Source organism: Salmo salar, chromosome 26, assembly GCF_965601325.2.
Source record: "Salmo salar chromosome 26, fSalSal1, whole genome shotgun sequence".
Classification (NCBI taxonomy): Eukaryota; Metazoa; Chordata; class Actinopteri; order Salmoniformes; family Salmonidae; genus Salmo; species Salmo salar.
The window spans coordinates 31,059,199-31,082,008 of NC_138316.1; the positions used below are offsets into that span (position 1 = coordinate 31,059,199).

Below are 22,810 nucleotides of genomic sequence, written 5' to 3' on the forward strand. Positions count from 1 at the left end.
GTTATAACAGTGCTTAACTCTGGCCCAGATATGGAGTTTCTGGAGGTGCTGACGGAAGGTCTGGAGAGAGTGCTGCTGGTGAGAGGAGGAGGCCGAGAGGTTATCACTATCTACTCCTGACCTATCAGAAACCACTCGGCTCACAGGTCACGACACTGCCTCGACAGGAGACATTCCACCCCGACCACCGGGGGCACTGCAGCACCGGTAGCAGCATCCAGCCGATCCTCAACATACAGTACATACAAACTGAGCCAATTAATGATGGAATTAAGAGGACTTTTATTGTGGAATTTGAGGACCACAGAAAGCAATAATAATTTGCCTGGCATTTCTGCGGAATGTATTGCCTTCCATGAGGACAGTAACCTTTAAAGATGACATGCTATAATTCCCTCATGAATCCCTTATTGCCAAGGCAACTAAAGCTTGGGTCATTCACAAACCTATTTCTGCAATAGGAGACCATTAACAACTGCTACTTTTACACATACATCCATGGAACATGAATTTTCTATGTCGACTGAGTCAGTATTTTTGTATTGTTTGCAGCAAAGAAATGATGGTGGGCTTTCCCTCATCAAGGATTAGCTTTCCAGATAGCACAGTCTTGGGTGGTCCGTATGAAGGCCTCTGTGTTGAGTGCCAATTTGAGTTATTTTTTCACAACCTTTTTATGGTTGGTGGAATAATAACTTTTGTATTTATTTTCTTATTTATTTTCAGAACCTTCCCCCGATGAGGATAAGATTTTTCGGATTGTAGATAATGAAATGCTAGTTGGGGTATTTCAACAGATGGCGCAGAGAGTGCTTGTACATGTGGATGCCAGAGATTGTATTGAAACATTATTTTACTGGATTATGATTTGTAATTGTTGAAAGAGAAGAGGTTTTAAATCATTGACAATTATACATTACATGTAATCTGCTCTTTCTGTACAAAAGTCATTATTATAGGCATGAAGACTACTTTCAGGGCCACCTGAACAGAGTAGCATATGCACGCATTTCCTTTTCTTTAATGTAGACTGCAAGAGCTTTAAAGGCGAAGAGTATTTTTCTGAACTTAGCAATAAAATCATGATTAATTTCCCTATTCAACCAGAATTGAACTATCTTGACTTCAGATATATCAATGTGTTCATAAAATAAGATGGTAGAAATACAGAAACCTCAAAGCATTATTTACTTAAGAGAAAGGCAAAATAAAAACGATATAACCTATGAATACAGAATACAACATTCCTGAGATGACTGTAGGAGGCATTACAGTATATTAACATGTTACATACTGTTTCACTGTATACACTTGTGAGGAAATGTTACATTAATGTTAATTTTAAGATGAAATCGTCACTTTCTATGAAATAGTTTCATTGTGAAACTCAAGTTTGTGTGATGGACATCAAGGTCTGTGTCCTCAGAAAAATAAAGATAGTTTGTAAATGCCTCAGTATGACCTTGATTGTATCATTAAACAAACATAACACAGAGATATTTTTATAATGAGATATGTGAAAAGAGTTAAAAGTGATTGTTATGTTAAACTCAATGTAATATAGTATAAAGTGCGTGCAGAGCATTGTGTAATATACAACTCCTTCAAGGTCAAAATGACCAAAACTAAAAATTAGGTAAAGTTCTTTGTAGGGAAGATCACATGTAAGCAAGTGACACAGTAAACACGTTAAAGCTAGGCTTGTCACTGTCGGAGAAACATTTTTGTAGTGGATAGTTTATTGTAATACAACACTAGTAGTACTACTAAATAGGTTCCGGTACTCATTTTGGGTGCAAGTACTGTTTATATTTAGGTGCAGGAGCTCCACTATACTTTTGAGCTAATATTCTATAAGAGTAAAAAGAGCTCAAGCAGTAGAGAATTTGAGGTGCCGGTACTCAGCTCCAGTGGGCTCCTGTGCAAGTCAAGCACTGCTAGTTTAGTAACACTAAGGGTTAAATTCTTATCAGATCCCTGCTAGTCGACATCTGGTTGTTTTGGCAGTGTTGAAGGTGGAAGTGCGTTAGAGCTGCTCCTTACGGTACATTATCGCGGACACTGTCATTGGATGCAATGAAACCACACCGACTTCTAACGCGGCTGCATGGGATTTGTCTGATGTAGCCACATTACAAGTTCAAACACTCTAATGCGTAATGGTCTATTGTCTACATAGACTGATAAATCCCCCCATCCAAATTCAAATGAAAACATGCATTTCATAATATCTATTGTCGATAGAGCCTGCACTTTCTTTTGTCGTTTTGAACATCTAATGCGTAGGGATAATAAGGAAGGGAGTGGTTGGTGACACAAAAGAGCAGCCACACACTTATTTGTCAGCTCACACTACAGCGACACCTCCAATACTGCCAAAACATCCACTATGCAGATATCAGTCAACGCAGGTTAACGCTGGATCTGATTGAATCGAGGCCATATTAAACTCTTAATGGTCCATCAGGACACAGAGGCAGGAGATTAGTATAACCATGGTCCAGACCAGACTCCTGGGGACCACCAGTTCACTGTGGCCCTTGGAGTACATCTGTTCCATCTTTGTCGTCTGGTGGTCAGGTCGCCTGAGTACCAGTCTGCAGGGGTTCTGAACCTCAGCCAAGTCTATCTGCACTTCACTGGGGAGAGTTCCTTTTGCTTTCTGCCTGTCACGCTCCTGGGGAAGGGATAGAGGGGAGGGAGGGAGAGAGAGAGAAGTTTACACTGTGTTATGATGCTGTGACAGTGACTCTACTGAACAAGAAAAAACAAGTGGGATTTTCCATGCACTATACAAGGCTATTTTTCCAGTTCTCAGTTCCCTTCATACCACAAAGTACTCAGATGGACATTCAGTCCCAGACAGAGATGCCTTTCATTCCTGTCATTCCTTTGATGTTACTACTGCAGGTGTTTGTGATGGGCTTTGATTGCATTACTCATACTGCAGCATTGAGTCTTTATAATAGGCAAAAACACAGCGCTTTTGTTCCTTTAGCACTCACTTTCTCGACCTCCTTGAATACACGTAGGAAGTTGTGTCTGAGGACCCCGGACAACTCGTTCTCTGTCCAGTGTCTCTTCAGCAGCTCCTGAATCAGAGCGGGATACTTGGACACATCCTCTAATCCAAGAGGGAACCTTCAGACAGTAGAACATAACAGGCTATGTATTACTCAAACCCTCAGGACACTTAAAATGCAGCTGCTATCTGTTACCAGCCTGCTTACAAAAAAGTGAGTAATTCTGATAGCATTCAAGCTGGAGCATAATGTGGCTGTATTAATGAACTAACGCTGAATGTGCTGCTGTTACTCTGAGGTAAAAGGTCTTACTTAGAAGCTCCATCAAAGTCCCCTCCTATTCCTATTGACTCAGATCCAACCACCTTCCTAATGTGGGTAAAATGGTCTGCAAAAAGTAAGAGGAATATCAGAAGATAAGATAATGATAAGATAAATCATGTGTACACATGTTATTGATGTTCTTGATACTGGTCTTCTAAACAGGTCTTGATTGATAACAAGGCAGTCAATTTTGCGCTTAATTGTTTGATGCCAATAAACACTAATCAAAGGCAACTGCTCACCAGCCACGATGGAGACATTGGCTTGGCCATGGCAAGCCACAAACCCACTGTGCAGATTAACCATGATGAGTCCTCCGTTCTCCTTCTGAAACAACAACACACCCAGAATAGAACATAAAAAAACATTCCACACTTCCAGTGACCTTCCAGCCATGTAGATACAGTGCCTTCCGAACGTATTCACACCCCTTGACTGTTTCCGCATTGTTGTGTTACAGCCCAAATTTAAAATTGATTAAATTGAGATTTTGTTTCACTGGCCTACACACAATACCCCATAATGTCAAAGTGGAATTATGTTTTTAGACATTTTTACAAATTAATAAAAAATTACAAGCTGAAATGTCTTGAGTCAATAAGTATTCAACCCTTTTATTATGGCAAGCCTAAATAATTTCAGGAGTAAAAATGTGCTTAATAAGTCACATTATGAGTTGCATGGACTCACTCGGATTTGCAAAAATTGTGTTTAGCATTATTTTTGAATGACTATTTCATCTCTGTACAACACATACAATTATCTGTAAGGTCCCTCAGCCGAGCGGTGAATTTCGAACACAGATTCAACCACAAAGCCTCGCAAAGAAGAGCATCTATTGGTAGATAGGTTTTTTAAAAAGGCAGACATTAAATAGCCCTTTGAGCATGCTGAAGTTATTAATTACACGTTGGATGGTGTATCAATACACACAGTCACTACAAAGATACAGGCGTCCTTCCTAACTCAGTTGCCGGAGAGGAAGGAAACCACTCAGGGATTTCACCATGAGGCCAATGGTCACTTTAAAACAGTTACAGAGCTGAATGGTTGTGATAGGAGAAAACTGAGGATGGATCAACAACATTGTAGTTACTCCACAATACTAACCTATGTGACAGAGTGAAAAGAAGGAAGCATGTACCGAATAAAAATATTCCAAAACATGCATCCTGTTTGCAATAAGGCACTAAAGTAAAACAGAAAAAAATGTGGCAAAGAATACAAAGCATTTTGTTTGGGGCAAATCCAAATCAACACATCACTTAGTACCACTCTTCACATTTTCAAGCATGGTGGTAGCTGCATCATGTTATGGGTATGCTTGTCATCGGCAAGGACTAGGGAGTTTTTTTTAATAAAAAGAAACGGAATAGAGCTAAGCACAGGCAAAGTCCTAGAGGAAACCTCGGTTCAGTCGGCTTTCCAACAGACATTGGGAGACAAATTCACCTTTCAGCAGGACAATAACCTAAAACACAAGGCCAAAATATACACTGGAGTTTCTTACCAAGACGACATTGAGTGTTCCTGAGTAGCCTGGTTACAGTGTTGACTTAAATCGGCTTGAAAATCTATGGCAAGACTTGAAAAGGGCTGTCTAGCAATGATCAACAACCAACTTGACAGAGTTGGAAGAATTTTTAAAAATAATAATGTGCAAATATTTTACAATCCAGGTGTGCAAAGCTCTTACCGAGAAAGACTTGCTTCTCTAATCGCTGCCAAAGGTGATTCAAAAATATATTGATTCAGGAGTGTAAATACTTTTGTAAATTAGATATTTCTGGATTTCAGTTTCAATAAATTAGCAAACATTTCTAAAAACATGTTTTTCACTTTGTCGTTATGGGGTATCGTGTGTAGATGGAAAAAATATACAGTACCAGTCAAGAGTTTTGACACCTACTCATTCAAGGGTTTTTCTTTATTTTTACTATTTTCTACATTGTGGAATAATAGTTAAGACATCAAAACTATGAAAAAATCATGTAGTAACCAAAAAAGTGTTAAACAAATCCACCCTTTGCCTTGATGACAGCTTTGCACACTCTTGGCATTCTCTCAACCAGCTTCATCTGGAATGCTTTTCCAACCGTCTTGAAGGAGTTCCCACATATGCTGAACACTTGTTGGCTGCTTTTCCTTCCCTTTGCGGTCCAACTCATCCCATACCATCTCAATTGGGTTGAGGTCGGATGATTGTGGAGGCCAGGTCATCTGATGCTGCATTCCATCACTCTCCTTACACAGCCAGGAGGTGTGTTGGGTCGTTGTCCTGTTGAAAAACAAATTATAGTCCCACTAAGAGCAAACCAGATGGGATAGCGTGTCGCTGCAGAATGTTGTGGTAGCCATGCTGGTTAAGTGTGCCTTGAATTCTAAATAAATCACTGACAGTGTCACCAGCAAAGCACCCCTACACCATCACACCTCCTCCTCCATGCTTCACGGGGGGAACCACACATGTAGAGATTATCCGTTCACCTACTCTGCGTCTCACAACGACACGGCAGTTGGAACCAAAAATCTCAAATTTGGACTCATCAGACCAAAGGACAGATTTCCACCGGTCTAAAGTCCATTGATCGTGTTTCTTGGCCTAAGCAAGTCTCTTCTTCTTATTGGTGTCCTTTATTAGTGGTTTCTTTGCAGAAATTTGACCATGAAGGCCTGATTCACGCAGTCTCCTCTGAACAGTTGATGTTGAGATGTGTATGTTACTTGAACTCTGTGAAGAATTTATTTGGGCTGCAATTTCTGAGGCTGGTAACTCTAATGAACTTATCCTCTGCAGCAGAGGTAACTCTGGGTCTTCCTTTCCTGTGGCAGTCCTCATGAGAGCCAGTTTCATCATAGCCCTTGATGGATTTTGCGATTGCACTTGAAGAAACTTTCGAAGTTTTTGACATTTTCCGTATTGACTGACCTTCATGTTTTAAATTAATGATGGGCTGTTGTTTCTCTTTGCTTATTTGAGCTGTTTTTGCCATAATACGGACTTGTTCTTTTACCAAATAGGCCTATCTTTCTTAAACCACCCCTACCTTGTCACAACACAACTGATTTGCTCAAATGCATTAAGAATGAAGAAATTCCAGAAATGTACTTTCAACAAGGCACACCAGTTAATTTAAATGCATTCCAGGTGACTACCTCATGAAGCTGGTTGAGAGAATGCCAAGAGTGTGCAAAGCTGTCATCAAGGCAAAGGTTGGCTTCTTTGAAGAATCTCAAATATTAAATATATTTTGATTTGTTTAACACTTTTTTGGTTACTACATGATTCCATATGTGTTATTTCATAGTTTTGATGTAATCACTATTATTCTACAATGTAGAAAATAGTAAAAATAAAGAAAACCCCTGGAATGAGTAGGTGTGTGCAAACTTTTGACTGGTACTGTATATTTAATCCATTTGAATTCAGGCTGTAACACAACAAAATGTGGAATAATTCAAGGGGTAGGAATACTTTCTGAAGGCACTGTAAAACAGGAAATGCACATAAAGGACAAGTGGATTAAAGAAACATTGCAGAAAGGAGACATCGTAAAAATATAATTCCAAAAGACTCTCCTGATAAGGAGTAAACACAGGCCACCCACAATGAGTGACCGTGCCGATGGTGGTTGAAAGGGAGGAGGGATGGAGGAGTGTTAGAGAGAGAAAGAGAGAGAGAGACAGACAGAGAGAGAGAGTTCTTGCCAGGGGTCTCACCAGTTCGCGGAGCAGGTCATCAGGAACATTGCGGCTGTGGTTACAAATGGCATGGGCTGAGGAGTGGCTGAAAATAACTGGAGCCTTAGAGATCTGCAGTACTGCCCTGGCTGTGGCCCAGGAACTATGGGACAGGTCTACTATCATCCCCAATCTGTTCATCTCCTTCACCACATCCTGAGAGAAAGACAGAGAGAGAGGGAGAGAGAAAGACAGAGTGAGAGAGAGAGAGAGAGAGAGAGAGAGAGAACAGGAAAAGCATGTTACCACTTGCTGTGAGGTTTCCCAGTAATTATATATTATGTGCTCTATGTACGTCATTGTACATATCTGCTGACAGTAAACAACATACAACACTTTGCGCCACTTATCTACAAACAGTAAACACTTCAAACAGTAAAACGCTCAGTTGCGACTGGGGATCACATCAGTCTTACACAATCGTCAAGGATCAAGAATGTTTGTGTACAACTCCTAGAGACTGTGAAGGAAAATGTTATGTTTGTGGATCAAATAAATGCTGCTTTTCTAATAACCATTTGGATGGGTCCATGCAGGTGACTGGCTGATCCTCTCTATCACTGATAAGCAACTTGGCAGTACGCCCAGAACATTGCTCTGGGTGTTTCAGTTATTTCAGGTATTTCAGTTTCAAGGTCTCAACTTGGTGAGAGGAAGCCTCATGAGGTATTGGTCCATCACATGCAGGAGCCAATGATGAATAATAAATCATGTAAATCATGCAAATATAACTCATCTGTGTAGCAGTATATAAGAGGACTGAAGGGACTGCCCCGGCGGAGCTTCTGATCAACCTGCACTGACTGTACAAAGTTTGTTGTAACCTCTCCAGCTTGTAGACTTCAGGTGTCCCTGAAGACGTAAGTGTGCCGAAATGTCATTACGCTCCAGTATGACGCCTGAAGTGACCAGCGTAGGCTACAAGTATTGGCTTGAACGCAGACTTAGTGTTAAAGGTTCACCTTACCTTACCGAAGTCTGTTAGGCTGTCATTTTCTCTTTGATAGACATCATAAATTGTTGAGGAGGACTCAGCCCTGAAGTAATAAAAAAACTACTGTGTTATAGCCCAGTAGCAAGAACCTAAGATGTCAAACCAAAATATAACAAATATTGTGCATGAGTCTGTAAGTTTTAATATCACATGCACAAGTACAGTGAAATGCCTTTCTTGCAAACTCAAAACCCAACTATGAAATAATCAATAACAATGTATTACAACAACAATAAAACACAAGAAATAAGAATAAGAAATACGAAACACACTATAAAGTAAATAAGTAAGCATACTACATACTGTACAAAAAAATACTTAAAAAGTCATATCCAATACCATATTTCCATGTGCAGGGATACTGGAGTGATGGAGGTAGATATGTATAGGGGTAAGGGAGCTAGGCAACAGGATATAAGATAAACAGAGAAGCAGCTGCATTCATGTGAGTGAGTGTGCAGGTGTGTAGAGTCAGTATATACAGTTGAAGTTGGAAGTTTACATACACCTTAGCCAAATACATTTAAACTCAGTTTTCCACAATTCCTGACATTTAATCCTAGTAAAAATTCCCTGTCTTAGGTATGTTAGGATCACCACTTTATTTTAAGAATGTGAAATGTCAGAATAATAGCAGAGAGAATGTTTTATTTCAGCTTTTATTTATTTCATCACATTCCCAGTGGGTCAGAAGTTTACATACACTCAATTAGTATTTGGTAGCGTTGCCTTTAAATTGTTTAACTTGGGTCAAACGTTTTGGGTAGCCTTCCACAAGCTTCCCACAATAAGTTGGGTGAATTTTGGCCCATTCCTCCTGACAGAGCTGGTGTAACGGAGTCACGTTTGTAGGCCTCCTTGCTCACACACTTTTTCAGTTCTGCCCACAAATGTTCTATGGGACTGAGTTCAGGACTTTGTGATGGCCACTCCAATACCTTGACTTTGTTGTCCTTAAGCTATTTTGCCACAACTTTGGAAGTATGCTTGGGGTCACTGTCCATTTTGATGACCCATTTGCGACCAAGCTTTAACTTCCTGACTGATGTCTTGAGATGTTGCTTCAATATATCCACATCATTTTCCTCCCTCGTGATGCCATGTATTTTGTGAAGTGCACCAGTCCCTCCTGCAGCAAAGCACCCCCACAACATGATGCTGCCATCCCCGTGCTTCACGGTTGGGATGGTGTTCTTCGGCTTGCAAGCCTCCCCCTTTTTCCTCCAAACATAACCATGGTCATTATGGCCAAACAGTTCTATTTTTGTTTCATCAGACCAGAGGACATTTTTCCAAAAAGTACAATCTTTTGCCCATGTGCAGTTGTAAACCGTAGTCTTGCTTTTTTATGGCAGTTTTAGAGCAGTGGCTTTTTCCTTGGTGAGCGGCCTTTCAGGTTACGTCGATATAGGACTATTTTACTGTGGATATAGATACTTTTGTACCTGTTTTCTCCAGCATCTTCACAAGGTCCTTTGCTGTTGTTCTGGGACTGATTTGCACTTTTCGCACCAAAGTACGTTCATCTCTAGAAGACAGAACGTGTCTACTTCCTGAGTGGTATGACGTCTTCGTGGTCCCATGGTGTTTATACTTGCATACTATTGTTTGTACAGATGGACGTGGTACTTTCAGGCATTGGGAAATTGCTCCCAAGGATGAACCAGACTTGTGGAGGGCTAAAAAAAAAATTCTGAGGTCTTGAATGATTTCTTTAGATTTTCCCATGATGTCAAGCAAAGAGGCACTGAGTTTGAAGGTAGGCCTTAAAATATATCCACAGGTACACCTCCAATTGACTCAAATGATGTCAATTAGCCTATCAGAAGCTTCTAAAGCCATGACATCATTTTCTGGAATTTTCCAAGCTGTTTAAAGGCACACTCAACTTAGTGTATGTAAACTTCTGACCCACAGGAATTGTGATACAGTGAAATAATCTGTCTGTAAACAATTGTTGGAAAACTGACTTGTGTCATGCACAAAGTAGATGTCCTAACCGACTTGCCAAAACTATTGTTTGTTAACAAGAAATTTGTGGAGTGGTTGAAAAACCAATAATGACTCTAACCTAAGTGTATGTAAACTTCCGACTTCAACTGTATGTATGTGTTAGTGAGCAAATTATGGAGTGAGTGTTTGTGTGTGTGTTGGAGTGACAGTGTGTGTGAGTGTGTAGGGCTCTGTGAGTGGGAAAATATTGAAATTAAAGGTAAATACAGATACAAGGTAAACTCAGTGCGTGTAGCTATTTATCAGTTGTATCGCTTGGGGATAGAAGCTGTACAAGAGCCTGTTGGTGTCAGACTTTATGCACCGGTACCTCTTGCCATGCGGCAGCAGAGAAAATAGCCTGGGTGGTTGGGGTCTTAGACGATTTTCTGGGTCTTCTTTTCATACTGCCTGAAATAGAGGTCCTGGATGGCAGGGAGCTCGGCCCCAGTGATGTACTGGGCTTTCCGCATAAACCCTCTGTAGCGCCATGCAATCGAGGGCGGTGCTATTGCCACACCAAGCAGTGATGCAGCTAGTCAATATGCTCTCAATGGTAGAGCTGTAGAACCTTTCAGGATTTGAGAGCCCATGCCAAACCTTTTCAACCTCCTGAGGGGGAAAAGGCAATGTCGCACCTTCTTCACGACTGTGTGTGTGTGTTTGGACCATTTTAAGACTTTAGTGATCTGGACACTGTCATGACGTTGCCCTCTTTGGACACAGCGAGCACCATCCCCCTACCTCTGCACCATCTCTCTCTGTCTCCTACACCCAGGCTGCTGTGGTCAGAGAGGCCGTAAATTCCTGGAGGAGACTATCTCCTCATGGCCACAGTATAGAGAGAGAGTGAGTTTTCATAGAAAGAACAAAGGAATTTCTTCCACCTCACAGAACTGGAGGCCTGAACAATATTTATGTTCTGGAGAATGTATGAAAGATCGGTGAAGAATCCAGCTACGAACTGGTCCGTTTGGTACAATTTTGTGAAACTCATGAGAGACAATACGGCCACATTACCATAACGCTGTTTATACAACAGCCTCAGTTATGAGGCTTACATCTAATTGTTGTACAAAATGAATGAGTAAAGATGATACTATTTGTGAAATGGCAGATGCTATGTAATGATGTTAATGTGAGAGAATTGTATTTCTGTTTAAAGTTTCACTAAGTCATTGGCACGCCCCCAGAGGTACAGACAGGACCTGGCGCCATGAGACAGCCCTTTTCCATGTTCCGAATAAAACCCCCACCTGGGTTTTCTATCACCAGACCGACCTTACCTCAATTACGAGATGGCTAAAGGTGGCAGACCAGCTTACCACGAGAAGGCCAAGGTTTGAGTAGAGACCATAAACCTGAGTATAAGCTAAGGTTTGAGTAGATGGCTGAATCTTTTAACCATACCACGTGGTTAAACTCTTAGACTATCGATACCGACAGAATAAGAACAAGTCTTTGATATTAATTACTAGTCTGCAGCTTGGAATTCGGTATCATTGAATGCGAAGACCGACAACCGCCGAAACATCTATTCTATAACGACATGAATGAATGTCACTCTGAACTATCCATTCTAACCACGAGAGAGAGAGAGAGAGAGAGAGAGAGAGAGAGAGAGAGAGAGAGAGAGAGAGAGAGAGAGAGAGGAGAGAGAGAGAGAGAGAGAGAGAGAGAGAGAGAGAGAGAGAGAGAGAGAGAGCGGACAAACTCTCCAACAGAAACAAACTTTTCAACAGAGATCCCGACGACACACTGAGCGTAAATATATATATATTGATTGCAATTATTCCTGAATGAGTGAGCGTTCAGGTGCAAAGGATTAGCATTTCAATTGTTATAATTATCAACTCTGTAGAGCCTTCTCAGCTGACCCCCACTCCCCTTTTGTCTAACAAGCCGCCATACCGGTTTAGCCCACTAGGGCACATTCTCCTATCATTTCTTTGTAACCATATCTACTATGCATTTCTGTGAGTACTTAGTTAGTAAATAAATTATTTTAAGACAATTGATGTATGGATGACTCATAGTGAAGACTGGGTTCGTGCAGATAACCAACAATTTACGATGTTTGGAATGAGACTAACGTGAGGTAAAGAATAATTCATTAATCAGAAGACTAAGTCATAAGATATTCAAATATCTGAAACTTATATTAGGAAAATTATAACTTTTGTAATCTGAATATTTTCCTTGGTGCCCCAACTTCCTAGTTAATTACAGTTACATGATTAAGTAGTTTAATCACGTAATAATAATTACAAAGACTTTTTGATAAAGATTCATCTTCAGTTTAATGATGCCAAAGACACGACAACACTAAGGAACTTCAAGCTGTCTACCTGCTCCACTGCCGGAACGTTGATGTGGATGGCGGCGTGCTCACCCCCGGTTTCCTGCAGTCCACAATCAGCTCCTTAGTCTTGCTGGCGTTGAGGGAGAGGTTGTTGCTCTGGCACCACACTGCCAGGTCACTGACCTCCTCCCTGTAGGCTGACTCATCATCGCCGGTGATCAGGTCTACTACCGTTGTGTTGGAGTCGTGTGTAGCCACACAGTTGTGGGTGAACAGGAAGCAAAGGAGGGGACTAAGCACACACCCCTGTGGGGCCCCTGTGTTGAGGGTCAGCGTGGTGGAAGTGATGTTGTCTACCCTCACCAACTGGGGTCGGCCCGTCAGGAAGTCCAGGCTCCAGTTGCAAAAGGAGGTTTTCAGACCCAGAGTCCTATGTTTGGTGGCGAGATTGGAGGGGATAATGGTGTTGAACGCTGAGCTGTAGTCAATGAACAGCATTCTCACATAGGTATTCCTCTTATCTAGGTAGGTGAGGGCAGTGTGGAGAGCAATAGAAATTGCGTCGTCTATGGATTTGTTTGGGCGGTATGCAAATTGGAGTGGGTCTAGGGTGGCTGGGATGGTAGAGATAATGTGTGCCATAAACAGTCTCTCAAAGCACTTCATGGTTACAGAAGTGAGTGCTACAAGGCGGTAATCATTGTGGCATGAAGCCTTAGAGTTCTTAGGTACAGGAATGATTGTGGTCATCTTAAAACGTGGGGATTACAGACTGGGACAAGGAGAGTTTGGAAATTACTATGAATATGCCTGCCAGCTGGTCTGCACATGCTCTGAGAACGCGCCCTGGAATACCATCGAGGTGCGTGGCCTTGTGGGTGTTGACCTGATTAAAGACTCTTCTCACGTCGGCCTAGGAGAGTGAGATCACCCAGTCCTCTGGGTCGGTGACGGCCCTCACACCCGGCTCGATGTTGTTGCTGACAAAGCGCGCATAAAATGCATTGAGTTTGTCTGGTAGAAAGGCATCGTTGGGCAGATCACGGTTGGTCTTCCTTTGTAATCCGTAATGGACTGTAGCCCCTGCCACATGCGGCAGGCTTCGGAGCCTGTTTAATAAGATTCCACCATAGTCCTATATTGTCCTTTGGCTCGTTTGATGACTGTGAGGAGGTCATAAGTGTGTGTGTGTGTGTGTGTGTGTGTGTGTGTGTGTGTGTGTGTGTGTGTGTGTGTGTGTGTGTGTGTGTGTGCGTGCGTGCGTGCGTGCGTGCGTGCGTGCGCTCACCAAGGCGTGTTGCAGGTGTGTGTGAGGGCCATGGAGCGAACCCCCAGCTGGTAAAACATACGCAGGGTTGGCAGGCTGCTGTCTATAGAATGACCTCCCTCAATGCTGATCAGACATGCTATCCTCTTAGTGTCATTTAGTCCTGTTGAATACACACACATGATACACACACACACATCATCATCATCATTATCATCATACTACTGTAAATTGGGCAGAAATATGTTTTTACTAGGCATCAACCCACTTAGACACCCACGCATTTCCATATATTGGTGGAAAGATCAATTTGGAAAACCCATCAAATTACTTCAGAGAGCGTAAATTACAGGCCAGAAGACCAGCTGGCAAGTGTCTCCTTGCCCAGTCTGTAAGTCCAACATGTTTGAAGCTGCCCACCATTGTTCCTGTTCCTAAGAACTCCACGGTAACCTGCCTAAATGACTATCGTCCATTAGCACTCGCATCTGTAATTATGAAGTGCATTGAAAGGCCATAACACACATCAACACCATCGTCCCAGACATCCTGGACCCACTCCAACAGATGATGCAATTTCAATTAAACTTCACACTGCTCTCTCCCACCTGGACAAGAGGGGAAATAACTATGAGAGAATACTATTCATAGACTACAGCTCAGCGTTCAACACCATAGTCCCCTCCAAGCTCATCACAAAGCCCGGGACCCTGGGACTGAACACATCCCTCTGCAACTGGATCCTGGACTTCCTGACAGGCCGCCCCCCAGGTGGTGAGGGTAGGAAACAACACCTCCGCCATGCTGACCCTCAACACAGGGGCCCCTCAGGGTTGTGTGATTAGTCCCCTCCTGTACTACCTGTTCACTCACGACTGCGTGGCTACACACGACTCTAAAACCATCATCAAGTTTGCTGACAACGCGACGGTGGTAGGCCTGATTACCAACGGAAATGAGACAGCCTACTGGGAGGAGATCAGAGACAACAGCCTCTCCCTCAATGTCAGTAAGGAACTGATCGTGGACTACAGGAAAAAGGGGGAGAGCACGCCCCCATCCACATCGATGGGGCTGTAGTGGAGCAGGTCGGGAGCTTCAAGTTCCTTGGCATCCACATCACTATGAACTTAACATGGTCCACAAACTCACACACCTCTTCCCCCTCAGGAGGCTGAAAAGATTTGACATGTGCCCTCGGATCCTCAAAAAGTTCTACAGCTGCACCATTGAGAGCATCTTGACTGGCTGAATCATCACTTGGTATGGCAAAGGCAAAGCGCCACAGAGGGTGGTGCGGACGGCCCAGTACATCACTTGGCCCGAGCTGACTGCCATCCAGGACCTCTATATCAGGCGGTGTCAGAGGAAGGCCCAAGAAATTGCCAAAGACTTTAGCCACCCAAGCCATAGACTGTTTTCTCTACCACCGCCCCGCAAACGGTACCGGAGCATCTGCTCTCAGAACAACAGGCTACAGAACAGCTTCTACCCCCATAAGGCTGCTAAATAGTTAATTAAATGGTTACCCCGGACTATCTGTATTGACCCTATCTTGCACTGACTCTATACACACTCGCTAGACTATATACTGTATACACTATGGACAGCATACACTCACACACACTACACTGACATTCGCACACGAAACCACACACATTCACATACACTTTTAGTTTTTTAGGGGGAACAAATACTAAAATCACCAGGAATTCAGAAAAAATATATATAATAACTTAAGAAATCTGTTCCCAAGTATTCCCACAAGTAAAAAAAGAAACATGATCATGTCTCAATGTAATCAAAGTATGAAACTATTGTTATTTTCAAATGCTATCTCTTATTGGGCTTATTTGTGGTCAATTTGCAGTGTACAAATTATTATAATTATGTTACGGCCAACGACCATTCTCACCGAAAAAAAATCGGCCCGCGGCTGAATCTACTTGCCTACCCCTGGTATATTGTACCTTTGGCAGATGTAACTAGCTCCAGTCCCGGGTTCTCTGTACACATACGGTTGATCACGTCTATCTGTTCCAGTGTGAGCCTCACAGCATCCTTCGCCTGGGCGCCACACAACACGTAGGCTGCAAACACCTGATCAGAGCATGGGATGGGGCAGAGACAAAGCAGGGGGTCAGAGAGCAACACTTGAGTTAGAAGGGTATTATGGCTTTAGTACAACTCAGTGTGCACATGCACGGACACACATACACACTCACACACTCACACAAACATGCACACGCATACACACGCACACACAAACACACACACACACACACACACAGGCTACTATTAACCATATATTAACCTACCTGAGCGCCGACATGTCCCGTTGTGAGTCTGTTGATGTCCGTGGCCACTTTGCTGATGTTGTGCAGGTCAACCTGACTTAGTCTGTTGTCGTGGAGAATCCTCAGCATCAAAGCTAGGTCATTATGTCTAGGAGAGAAAGGGATGAGGCAGTCAGATGTAATAGAGGCGAGGGACTCAAGGTGTAGCAGGAGAGAGACATTTTTATATATCAAATTTCAAAAGCGTAAGCTCCATACAGTACCACGTGTGTGTGGGCGAGAATTACTCAGTATGGGATGGTAATTATTTGTATTTGGAACCACACTTGTTGTGGATACTTGGTGGTGAAGTTCCAAAAGTTTACTGTTGAAAATCCATGAGCTATTAATATTTTAGGCTGCATATGGTATGGCAAAAAATGTCTATGTATCTCTGCACAGACAAATATATCATCAACCAATAATAAGGGATACTGTAGGATAAACTTGGCTCTATTTTAGGAAAACCAAAATAACTAAGACAACTTTCCTCTGTTTACTTACCCATCAATCAAAGGATATTTTGTCATCAAGCCAAATGCACTTCCTGTTGTAGGATCTCCCGATGTCATCCCACAGAGAAAACACAGCATCAAGTTCGTCCCCAGGTTAAGAAAATCACCTCTATGGAGTATCCGCGATATCATATTCTATAAATAAAATAATTTTAAGACGTGGTAACTTCAATTAGTCCAGTACTTTTAAGTTTTGGTACCACTTTAAACAAACTACAATGTATAAACGCGTTATCAAATCAAATCAAATCAAATTGTATTAGTCACATGTGCCGAATACAACAGGTACTGCACATTTTGACTGGTACTGCACATGTAGGTAAACAATGTCGCTTTATATGTTTCATACCCTACATTACTCATCTCATATGTACATACTGTACCCTTACCATCTACTGCATCTTGCCTATGCCGTTCGGCCATCACTCATTTATATATTTTTATGTACATATTCGTATTCATTCCTTTACACTTGTGTGTATAAGGTAGTTGTTGTGGAATTGTTAGGTTATATTACTTGTTAGATATTACTGCATGGTCGTAACTAGAAGCACAAGCATTTCGCTACACTTGCATTAACATCTGCTAACCATGTGTATGTGACAAATAAATTTGATTTGAAAGTGACTATGTATAAATAACAAACAGAGAGTAGCAGCAGCGTAAAAATGCAAATAGTCCGGGTAGCCATTTGATTAGCTGTTCAGGAGTCTTATGGCTTGGGGGTGGAAGCTGTTAAGAAGTCTTTTGGACCTAGACTTGGTGCTCCTGTACTGCTTGTCGTGCGGTTGCAGAGAGAAGAGTCTATGACTTGGGTGGCTGGAGTCTTTGGCAATTTTTAGGGCCTTACTCTGACACTACCTGGTATAGAGGTCATGGATGGCAGAAAGCTTGGCCCCAGTGATGTACTGGGCCGTACCCACTACCCTCTGTAGTGCCTTGCAGTCGGAGGCAGAGCAGTTGCCATACCAGGCAGTGATGTAACCAGTCAGGATGCTCTCGATGGTGCAGCTGTAGAATCTTTTGAGGATATTTTCATTCTCCTGAGGGGGAATAGGCGTTGTCGTGCCCTCTTCACGACTGTCTTGGTGTGTTTGGACCATGATGTGGACACCAAGGAACTTGAATCTCTCAACCTGCTCCACTACAACCCCGTCAATGAGAATGGGGGTGTGCTCAGCCCTCCTTTTCCTGTAGTCCACAACCATCTCCTTTGTCTTGATCACGTTGAGGGAGAGGTTGTTATCCTGGCACCACACTCCCAGGTCTCTGACCTCCTCCCTATAAGATGTCTCATCATTGTTGGTGATCAGGCCCACCACTGTTGTGTCGTTGGCAAACTTAATGATGGTGTTGGAGTCGTGCTTGGCCATGCAGTCATGCGTGAACAGGGAGAGGAGGAGGGGACTGAGCAAACACCCTTGTGGGGCCCAGTGTTGAGGATCAGCGTGGTAGATGTGTTGTTACCTACCCTTACCACCTGAGGGCGGCCCATCAGGAAGTCCAGGATCCAGTTGCAGAGGAAGGTGTTTAGTCCCAGGGTCCTTAGCTTAGTGATGAGCTTTGAGGGCACTATGGTGTTGAATGCTGAGCTGTAGTCAATTAATAGCATTCTCACGTAGGTGTTCCTTTTGTCCAGGTGGGAAAGGGCAGTGTGGAGAGCAATAGAGATTGCGTCATCTGTGGATCTGTTGGGGTGGTAGGCAAATTGGAGTGGGTCTAGGGATTCTGGGATAGTGGTGTTCATGTGATCCATGACCAGCCTTTCAAAGCACTTCATGGCTACAGACTTGAGTGCTACGGGTCGGTGGTCATTTAAGTAGGTTACCTTTGTGTTCTTGGGCACAGGGACTATGGGGGTCTCCTTGAAACATGTTGGTTTTACAGACTCGGTCACGGAAAGGTTGAAAATGTCAGTGAAGACACTTGCCAGTTCGTCAGTGCATGCTCTGAGTACACGTCCGGGTAATCTGTCTGGCCCTGCGGCCTTGTGAATGTTGACCTGTTTAAAGGTCTTACTCACATCGGCTCCCGAGAGCGTGATCCCACAGTCGTCCGGAACAGCTGGTGCTCTCATGCATGATTCAGTGTTGCTTGCCTCGAAGCAAGCATAGAAGTCATTTAGCTCATCTGGTAGGCTTGTGTCACTGGGAAGCTCGCGGCTGTGCTTCCCTTTGTAGTCCGTAATAGTTTGCAAGCCCTGCCACATTCGACGAGTGACGGAGACGGTGTAGTACAATTCAATCTTAGTCCTGAATTGACGCTTTGCTTGTTTGATGGTTCGTCAGAGAGCATAGCGGGATTTCATATAAGTCCCGCTAGAGTCCCGTTAGAGTCCCGCTCCTTGAAAGCGGCAGCTCAGTGCGGATGTTCCTGTAATCCATGGCTTCTGGTTGGGGTATGTACAAATGGTCACTGTTGGGACGACATCATCGATGCACTTATTGATGAATCCAGTGACTGATGTTGTGTACTCCTCAATGCCATCGGAAGAATCCCGGAACATATTTCATTCTGTCCTAGCAAAACAGTCCTGTAGCTTAGCATCTACGTCATCTGACAACTTCCGTATTGAGTGAGTCACTGGTAGTTCCTGCTTTCATTTTTGCTTGTAAGCAGGAATCAGGAGGATAGAGTTATGGTCAGATTTGCCAAATGGAAGGTGAGGGAGAGCTATGTACGCATCCTTGTGTGTGGAGTAAAGGTGGTCTAGAGTTTTTTTTCCTGTGGTTGCACATGTAACATGCTGTTAGAAATGTTGTAAAAACGGATTTAAGTTTCCCTGCATTAAAGTCCCTGACCACTAGGAGCGCCACCTCTGGATGAGAATTGTCTTGTTTTATTTTGGCCTTATACAGCTCGTTGAGTGTGGTCTTAGTGTCAGCATCAGTTTGTGGTGGTAGATAGACAGCTACGAAAAATATAGATGAAAACTCTCTTGGTAAATAGTGTGGTCTACAGCTTATCATGAGATACTCTACCTCAGGCGAGCAAAATCTCAAGACTTCCTTAATATTAGATTTCGTGCACCAGCTGTTATTTACATATTGACACAGACCGTCACCCCTTGTCTTACCGGAGGCAGCTGTTCTATCTTGCCGATGCATGGAAAACCCAGCCAGCTGTATGTTATCCATGTCATCATTCAGCCACAACTCGATGAAACATAAGATATTACAGTTTTTAACGTCCCATTGGTAGGTTAGTCTTGATCGGAGCTCATCCATTTTATTATCTTATGATTGCACGTTGGCTAATATGACTGATGGTAGAGGCGGATTACCCACTTGCAGTCGAATCCTTACAAGGCACCACGACCTACGTCACCGATATCTCTGTCTCTTCTTCATGCGAATGATGGGGATTTGGGCCTTGTCCGGTGTCTGAAGTAAATCACTGGCGTCCGACTCCTTAAAGAAAAAATCTTCGTCCAGTCGAGGTGAGTAATCGCTGTCCTGATATCCAGAAGCTCTTTTCGGGGGTCATAAAAGACAGTGGCAGAAATATTATGTACAAAATAAGTTACAAATAACGCAAAAAAACACACACAATAGCGCAATTGGTTAGAAGCCCATAAAATAGCAACCATCTCCTCTGGCGCAATTCTGCTTATATGGCATCCATAAAGCCTTAATAAGCCTTAATAAGCACGACATCATTTATAAACAAAGTAATACTGTATAACGTGTGATATGAAAGGTCTCGGCCTATATATATATCCAGGGCTTTGGCAAATGTGATCCTTTGCCACTAATTATAAAGTATGAAATTTGCTTAAAGGGGCAATCAGCAGATGCTACATACATTTTATTTTTACAAATTAAGGATATCTGTAAAAAGGCCGTCCTGCTCCTCTCCTCTCTACCTAACTTCACCGCACAGTCCCTTCAGCTTCCCTTCAGTCCCGTTAGTTTGGCTGCTCAGCCTACCTTTGTTATCCCTCACTCATCACAGCCCTGCCATTCCCAACCAATCAGAGAGCTTGGAAATGCGCATCTGGACTCTGAACACCGTACCACCCAATCAGGTCAGAATGTTATCATCATCCGAAGGGAGAAGACGCATGTTTCTGAGAACTTTGTATTGTCGACGGCAACAGGAATGTCTGAATGTTGTGCCAAGTAATTGGTTTCTCTCTCTCTCCAAGAGGTGAATGTTTAAGTTTATGTTTATATTGATGCTGTGTTTATAGCCCTTTATAGACATGTTGTAAGTGTAATGCCATTTCCATTTATTTATGTACATATAGGTATATTGTATAGTTATAACCCTTAACTAATACTGTTTACATGTGTGGAAATCTTTGTCTTATAGAACCACAACAATAAGATTCCACATCAATCAGATGACCAAAACCATATAAACCTCTTCAAATGGAAACAGCTGTGTCTGCGTGTGTGTGTATGGTGGTGACTGTCAAGAGTACTGTGATGGGCTTCAACATCAGGTTCTAACTGGACAGCACTATAGAGGACAGAACCAAACCAATCTGTTGGGTGAGGGCATTCACAGCCGACCGCTCAGACGGGTGAGGGCATACCAGTCAACCGTTTTTACTTGGTCCTTCGAGACAGATTTTTATTTTTTTATGTAACCTTTATTCAACTAGGCAAGTCAGTTAAGAACAAATTCTTATTTACAATGATGGCCTACACCGGCCAAACCCGAACGACGCTTGGCCAATTGTGTGCCGCTCCCTATGGGACTCCCAATCACGGCCGGTTGTGATACGGCCTGGAATCAAACCAGGGTCTGTAGTGACGCCTCTAGCACTGAGATGCAGTGCCTTAGACCGCTACTCGGGAGCCCATTATGGATTTAGTGACCAACAGTTTTTTACATGGTCTGTAATTTCTCCGGATTTAGCGAACAATAGATTTTACAATATGTACACATTGATTCTTGAAGAATATAATCTATAGAATGCCTCATGAGTTTAGTTCAACTGTCGTACCCCATCAGAATCCAAAATATAAGCCTGTTTTACTCCAATGTTTGTAAATAGAGTAAATGTAAACAAACACTATATAGCCTCAAAACATGATTAAAACTACATGATAAACTGGGTGGTTCGAGCCCTGAATGCTGATTGGCTGACAGCCGTGCTATATCAGACATGGGTATGACAAAACACTTATTTTTACTGCTCTAATTACGGTGATAACCAGTTTATAATATCAATAAGGCACCTCAGGGTTTGTGGTATATGGCCAATACACCACGGCACTCTGCATTATCCAGGCACTCTGCATTGCCTTGTGCTTAAAAACAGCCCTTCCCCTCGTGCCTTATTGTTTAAGCATAATGTTGATATCATGGATGGTCAGTCCTTGCATACATAGCTCTGTCTATGAATAAGAGAGTGGCTACATTTCTCCAGCTGTATCCCTCAGCTTTTTACTGCAACATAGGCGGGATGACGGTTTAGTAAATTATTTATTCTGCTGACTTTCGCTTTAGGAATGGTTTCTTAAGCATCTATAGGCCTATTGGCTTTATAAAGGGTTTATGAAGGCTTCATTAATCCTTAAAAATTGTAGTTCGTTTAAAGTTTAACATAACATTTAAAGTAACTTTTACAGTTAATGAATGGTTCAACAGTTTTAACGAGTGAACCAAAACATTACGCAACTATAAATATTATGCAAATAGGCCTACAAATAACGGAAATTCTATTAAAAAAAACATAATTCAGTAAATCTAGGCAACATAATTATTTAAACAGTAAAGTATTTTTAGCAAAACAAAGCTCACTGTGCAAGTTGTCCGATCAGCTGGTGGGTTTTTTTTTACAACGAAATCCGAACGTCACAATTCAATAATGCGAACTTTCTAGCTCCCTCCGCCCAGATGTAGGCTACGTGAGTAACTGAAATACATTGTACTGTAACGCATAGAACAGATCGTGTACATTGCGCAGTGTGGTCATAGAGATGGGATTACTGCCATCTACTGTCCAATCTAACTAATAACACTATGGGCCAGTTTCCCAGAGACAGATTAGCCTAAACCTAGAAATAAAAATGATTTAAATGGAAATCCCCATTGGTCATGTTTTTTAGTCCAGCTGTGTCCAGGAAGCCAGCCCTTTAAAGGGGCAATCTGCAGTTGCCACATACATTTTTGGATATATAAATGAATATGTACCCATTGACTTTTTAAATAATATATAATTTATGCTTCATTTATGCTTAATTCAACTGTCATATCCCATCAGAACCCCAAATATAAGCTTGCTTTACTCCAATGTTTGTAAACATTGTAAATGTAAACAAACACTGTATAGCCTCAAAACATGATTAAAACTATAATTTTC

General features: G+C 42.4%; 2 protein-coding genes across 5 annotated transcripts in view; one reads left to right on the top strand and one right to left on the bottom strand.

Moving 5' to 3' along the window:
- The window catches only part of LOC106587604 (solute carrier family 12 member 4), a 41,413-nt gene extending 39,958 nt beyond the window's left edge, over positions 1-1,455 (top strand). For all 3 annotated transcript variants that reach the window (XM_045708224.2, XM_045708225.2, XM_014176164.3), the window contains exon 24: positions 29-1,455. In XM_045708224.2, coding sequence (XP_045564180.1) covers positions 29-120 — 92 coding nt within the window. In that variant the 3' untranslated portion in view covers positions 121-1,455. The remainder of the gene's footprint in view (positions 1-28) is intronic.
- On the bottom strand, positions 1,166-22,415 carry LOC106587610 (dipeptidase 2). Of its 2 annotated transcripts, XM_082969606.1 has the most exons (12): positions 22,249-22,380; positions 19,782-19,965; positions 16,484-16,629; positions 15,962-16,088; positions 15,614-15,743; positions 13,665-13,806; positions 8,056-8,125; positions 7,068-7,244; positions 3,590-3,674; positions 3,336-3,411; positions 3,006-3,141; positions 1,166-2,677 (listed from the first exon to the last, which is right to left on the bottom strand). In XM_082969606.1, the coding sequence occupies exons 3-12, from the start codon at positions 16,624-16,626 to the stop codon at positions 2,453-2,455; spliced, it is 1,311 nt and encodes a 436-aa protein (XP_082825732.1). In that variant the 5' UTR covers positions 16,627-16,629; positions 19,782-19,965; positions 22,249-22,380; the 3' UTR covers positions 1,166-2,452. The 2 variants fall into 2 exon arrangements, with proteins under 2 accessions (XP_082825732.1, XP_014031645.1); XM_014176170.3 differs by lacking the exon at positions 19,782-19,965 and having other exon boundaries at positions 22,249-22,415.
- Positions 22,416-22,810: the final 395 nt, after the last annotated feature.